We start from the raw sequence: 6118 nt of genomic DNA, 5'->3' as shown, positions 1-6118 counted from the left end.
GCTCCAGTTCTATATCCAGTTGAATTCAATGATTCAAGTAGATCGCGCCACCAGGCAAATTGCCGACGTGTGAAAGGGAGCGACGCGGGTATCTACCGGCATTTGGCTCATGTGTGAACGGCGAAAATGCCCAGTTGACACAGCTTGGGATTCCATGGAAATTACAGGGAACTATGAGTGAAAGAGGCTATATACACATACACACACACACACACACTCCCCAACAGCAGACCACTAACCTGTCATACACACACACACACACACATACACACGCACACACGCACATGCCCACACGCACACACTCCCCAACAGCAGAGCACTAAGCTGTCATATACACACACACACACACACAATATTAATTGTTGGTCATTTCTCTCTCTCTCTCTGTCTCTCTTTCTCTCCCTCTTTCTCTCTTTCTCTCTCACCCTCGCTCTCTCTCCCTCTCTCTCTCTCCTTCTCTGTCTCTCTCTCTCCTTCCCTCCCTCTCTCTCTCTCTCCTTCCCTCACTCTCTCTCTCTCTCTCTCTCTCTCTGCGGTCCAGTCTGGGGAGCGCGAGCGTCTCCAGGCGGAGCTGGTGGAGGCCAAGGACAAGGCCCGGCGGCGGTCCATCGGCAACATCAAGTTCATCGGCGAGCTGTTCAAGCTGAAGATGCTGACGGAGGCCATCATGCTTGACTGCGTGGTGAAGCTGCTGAAGAACCACGACCAGGAGTCCCTGGAGTGTCTCTGCAGGCTGTTCTCCACCATCGGCAAGGACCTGGACTTTGAGAAGACCAAGGTGAGGCGTGGGAGGGTGTTAGATAGGGGGTGTGAGGCATGGGGGGGGGGGGGAGGCAGGGGTGAGGCATGGGGGGAGTTGGACAGGGTGGGGAGACACAGTTGTGAGGCGTTGGGGAGGGGGGGGAGGAGGGTGGTGGTGGTGGTGGTGAGACATGGGGGGGGGGCAGGGGTGAGGCATGGGGGGGAGTTAGATAGGGGGTGTGAGGCATGGGGGGGAGGGGGCGGCAGGGGTGAGTTGGACAGGGTGGGGGGACACAGTTGTGAGGCGTTGGGGAGGGGGGGAGGAGGAGGGTGGTGGTGGTGGTGGTGGTGAGACATGGAATGAAAATATGGTTCTCTTCGTTTGATATAGGGAGTCATGTCTTGGAGAGGGTTTTTACGCAGTGTTTATGGTTAGGCAAACCGCACAAACTTTTTTCCGCAACCGCACTATGCTGGCTCGGATAGATGGTTTCCCTTCACATAGCTGCTTTCAGTTGTAGCTGTTTCAACAGCTATGGTGGATGAGGAACCAACCATCCATCCAGCCCCCTCCCCCAGTTAGGGTGCTTCCTGGTTTGGTGGATTTTGTGGCAGTGTGGAGAGGGGGGGGGGGCATAGAAGAGATGGACTGAAGACGTGCTGGCCGGAAAACGTCTGTTTGGTGCTAGGACACTTTGGTTTCACCGACTAAAGGCTTAAGCCTAGTCCTCGACTAGATCACACTTTCAATGTAAAACCTCCATTGAAGATGCTTTTTTAGTCTAGGATTAGGCTTACGTCTTGTCTGGGACACCGGGCCCATTGTGTTACAGTTTAAAGTTGTTGCAACTGTTTGTCCCTTTTCATGGGATTCACTTTCACACAGACTTAACTGAGAACTGGTAACATCATCCCTTTTTCCTTCATTTCCGCCGGTGTTGATTCTCCCTCTGTTCTGGACTTCCTGACTGAGTTGGGATTTTGATTTCCCTAAAGGAACCAGACATTATAGCTCACTGTTATTATTGTTTAAAAATAGATTTCAAATTTCCTTTTTTTTTTTTATGTCGGTCGATAGAGTAAATACATCTATTGATCTGCTCACACCACTGTGTTTTCACAACATCGCTGACCCCCTTTTTGCTTGCTTTTGGCCGTCATAAGATCAGGCTTTAAATATATATTTTTATATATATATATATATATTTTTAAATATATATATACACTATAATATATATATACTATAATATATATATACTATAAATTGACAGTTATAATACCTCTAACCTAAGGAAACGCACTCGAACACCGCTCTGTCTTTTGTTCCATCGTGCCCCCCCTAAAAGGCTCTGTTGGGTCTCGGGGGGGGGGGGCAGTAGAGCAACAGAACCACTCTCTCTCTCTCTCTCTTCCAAGTCGTAAAAGTTGCACAGTTGCTTAATTGGGTGTAATGAGAGGAAATGGCTGTGGCTGCTGTCCTGCTGTCCTGCTGGAGGAGCTAGTGGGAAGATGACGGTGTTGTGTTGATGGTTTGGGAAATGACCCTTGACCCCTCGCTGTCTCTCTCTCTCTCTCTCTCTCTCTCTCTCTCTCTCTCTCTCTCTCTCTCTCTCTCTCTCTCTCTCTCACCCTAGCCACGCATGGACCTTTACTTCAATTACATGGAGAAAATCATCAAGGAGCGCAAGACATCGTCACGGATACGGTTTATGCTGCAGGACATAATCGACCTGCGATTGGTGAGTGTGTGTGTGTGTGTGAGTGTACAGGTGCGTGTGTGTGTGTGTGTGTGTGTGCATGTGTACGCGTGCGTGTGTGTGTGTGCATGTGTATGTGTATGTGTGTGTGCATATGCGTGTATGTATGTATGTGTGTGCGTGTATGTGTGTGTGCGTGTATGTGTGCATGTGTATGTGTGTGTGCATGTGTATGCGTGCGCGTCTTCTAACGGTGGTGGTTTTCTGGTCTCTGGTCCGCGGTGCAGCACAACTGGGTGTCGAGGCGGGTGGACCAGGGCCCCAAGACCATCGAGCAGATCCACAAGGAGGCCAAGATAGAGGAGCAGGAGGAGCAGAGGAAGGTCCACCAGCAGATGCTCAACAAGGACTCCGGCAGCAAGGGGAGGAGGCCAGGTCAGTCAGGCTCAGGACCCACGTAGAAATCCTCTTTAAGGCTTAGAGCACAGCCAGGCAGGGAGACAGGCAGGCAGGGAGACAGCCAGGCAGGGAGACAGGCAGGCAGACAGGCAGGCAGGGAGACAGGCAGGGAGACAGACAGCCAGACAGCCAGACAGCCAGCCAGACAGACAGACAGACAGGCAGGCAGACAGGCAGGCAGGCAGGCAGGGAGACAGACAGACAGACAGACAGACAGACAGACAGACAGAGAGACAGACAGACAGACTGACAGAGAGACATACAGTCGAACTCACAACCTCCAAATCTACAGTCGAACTCACAACACCAGCCCTACATCTCTCTCTACCCCCCAGCCCTACATCTCTCTCTACCCCCCAGCCCTACATCTCTCTCTACCCCCCAGCCCTACATCTCTCTCTACCCCCCAGCCCTACATCTCTCTCTACCCCCCAGCCCTACATCCCTCTGTACCACCCAGCCCTACATCCCTCTCCACCCCCCAGCCCTACATCCCTCTCTACCCCCCAGCCCAACATCTCTCTCTACCCCCCAGCCCTACATCCCTCTCTACCCCCCAGCCCTACATCCCTCTCTACCCCCCAACCCTACATCTCTCTCTATCCTCCAGCCCTACATCTCTCTCTACCACCCCGCCCTACATGCCATTATGAGTATCAGGTGGAAACACTAACCTTGTCCTCAATTTCCTTTCAGAATTTTGAACAAATGTACATCAAACTCCGAGCAGCTGTGAAGTCCAAACCACAGTGATGTCACCGGTGGAGGAGAACGGAGAGCATTTTATTATCTTTTTGATTAAACACAAATCCTCTGAATAACCTGCATCCTTTGTTTGTGTCTGCCACCCCCCACCCCCCAAACTAATGCCATCGTCTGGTGCTTGTTTTCTGCATAATGTGCTCATTGATGTGGTATTCAGGCTCATGGTTATAAAGGATTGCAAGATACAGTATGCCTTCTATCCTATGAAACATTATATTACATAACACAGTTACACATTTGCCCTGGCAAATCATTGGCAAATTATTGTGTTTTACCTGTTCTATGTCACTCCCCGTTCTATATCGTGGAGCTCCGCCCCATAGGGGAGCTCTGCTCCTATTGGTTTACCCGCTACCTAAAGTAGCCAATGACTGAATTTTTCAATGCCTGCGCCTGCCTGGGGTGCTATATAAAGGGGCGTACTTCGCTCCATCATTCTCCCAAAAAGTTCAGCACGGGTTTATATCTGAAGACTGAGAAGGACGACTACTAAGACTGGAGGACCCGCCAGACTTTTCCCTTCAAGATGGATCGTCCGCCGCCTATGGAGAAGTTCCTCCGGGACGCCTGCCGCTGCGACTTCCAAGCAGCGGAGGACACTTTTCAGCGGAGGAGACTTTTCCCTTCAGCGATGGATCGTCCGCCGCCGACCACGAAGAAGTTCCTCCGGGACACCTGCCGCTGCGATTTTCTAGCAGCGGAGGACAAGCAAGAACGGCGTTCTGGGCAGGCACCTCCCCAAGTAGGGATGGTCCCGCCCGCTCAGCCGGCCCTGACATCACGCCGCCCTCACCCAGCTGAGTGGTCGGTGCCGGTGTCAGAATCAGAAAGCTCTGATGAGAGCGAGCGGCAGGTAGAGCACGTGCTCCCCGCCCTCGCCCCCCCATCACTCCACCACGACTTCCAGGGCCTCCTGGAAGCTGCGGCAGGCGTGTTGGCAATTCCCCGTCCCGCCTCCCCTCCCCCAACGGAGTCCTTCTGGGAGAAGGACCTGTTTTACGGGAAAAGGGCGAAGCGACAGGACCAACCTCCTAACGCTGTCCTCCCGGGCTTAGATAAGTTCGTGGAGGACAAGTGGGGAGAACCACTCACAGGCAGGGCGCCGGTGAAGGCGTTCTTGCCCTTTACCAGAGTGGAGGGGCTCGCGGAGGGGATGACCAACGGCTCCCCGCCGCTCGAACCAGCGCTAGCCGCCTACTTGGTACCGGGGTCCAGCGCCTGGTCGGTGCCTAAAAAACCTATGCCGCCCAACCAGCGTGACAGGTTTAACGCCACCCTGGTAGACAAGAGCTACGCTCTCGGTGCGCAGGCGGCGGCAGCGGCGAATAACATCGCCGTGTTTATCGCCGCCATTGCGAAAATCACCACAGACCGACCGTACGGTTTGTCTGCAGCGGAGACGGTGCTTCTGAGCAAGCTCAGTGCCGCGACGATGTACCTGGCCCAGGGCGTCGCGGTTTGTGGGGGTCGCCTGATGGCAAACACGGTGGTGCAGCAGCGACAGATGTGGCTGTCTCTCACCACCATGACCGGGGCGGACCGGATGGCCCTACTGAATGCTCCAATAGAGAGACAAGGGCTATTCGGTCCCGCCATGGACACCTTGACGGTGCGCCTGGCCGTGATGGAGGAGGCTAAGAGGCACCTTGCCAGCCACCTCCCCCTCCAGCGACCCTCCACCTCTTCTTCTTCCGCCGTGGTGACGACTAGACCGTCAACGGCTGCGAAACGGAGGTTTCGGTGTGATGCGGCACTGGCTCCACCTCTACAGACGGAGCCATGCCCCACTCGGCATCCCCAGCCCCCGCCGCTGACCACTGGGAGGGCCCGCTACGGCCCCCCACGGCAGCGTGGCCCGGTTTCACTGGCGGAGGGGTCGGTAATGACCCCACCACCGGTTTCCTCTTCATGGCTGCTACCTCATAAAGAGGTAAAAGAAGGAAAATCCCCACCTTACTTTTTCAGTAAAGGTGATTTTCCCATGTTATCTACCGGAGCGGAGACCCGCCTGCCTTGTTGGAGCGTGGTCCAATCGCTACCGGTTAGAAACGAAGCGGAGACTGGCCCAGCGTACCAGCGTGTGGCCAGCTCTCTGCCTAACAGACTTACCCCTATCACGACACAAACAGGGTTAAACACCCCTGTCTGTAGCCGTATAGAGGGATCGTTATTTACATCAATAACCCCTCCATGTCTATCAGGATCTGGCCCAGCTCATGAGCGTGCGGCCGGTTCTTTGATTATCAGGCATAATAAACCTGCGTCAATAAAGGGCATTGTTACACATAACAAACACTCTTTACAGACGGCAGCCCATCCCTTTCGAAATGACCCCACCTTGGGCTGTGCCACCTCCTCGGTGTGCAGCGGCGGCTGGGGTCATACAGAAATTCAAGCTTTTTCTGTCGACTGCACCACAACAGACGGCCCAGCCGCTGTCGTTGCGTTATGCAGAA

The 6118-nt window shown here is 53.8% G+C and overlaps 1 protein-coding gene across 1 annotated transcript in view; it reads left to right on the top strand.

Annotated features, from left to right (window-relative positions):
* LOC308172961 (eukaryotic translation initiation factor 4 gamma 3-like) overlaps positions 1-2899 on the top strand; it is a gene marked incomplete at both ends in the record, with an annotated part of 10668 nt that extends 7769 nt beyond the window's left edge. Inside the window, 3 exons of the mRNA XM_080547926.1 lie at positions 542-778; positions 2376-2480; positions 2726-2899. Coding sequence (XP_080404052.1) covers positions 542-778; positions 2376-2480; positions 2726-2899 — 516 coding nt within the window. The remainder of the gene's footprint in view (positions 1-541; positions 779-2375; positions 2481-2725) is intronic.
* Positions 2900-6118: the final 3219 nt, after the last annotated feature.

Source organism: Nansenia antarctica, assembly GCF_963989245.1.
Source record: "Nansenia antarctica genome assembly, chromosome: 18".
In the NCBI taxonomy this organism is placed as follows: domain Eukaryota; kingdom Metazoa; phylum Chordata; class Actinopteri; order Argentiniformes; family Microstomatidae; genus Nansenia; species Nansenia antarctica.
This window is presented reverse-complemented; position numbering and strand designations above follow the sequence as displayed.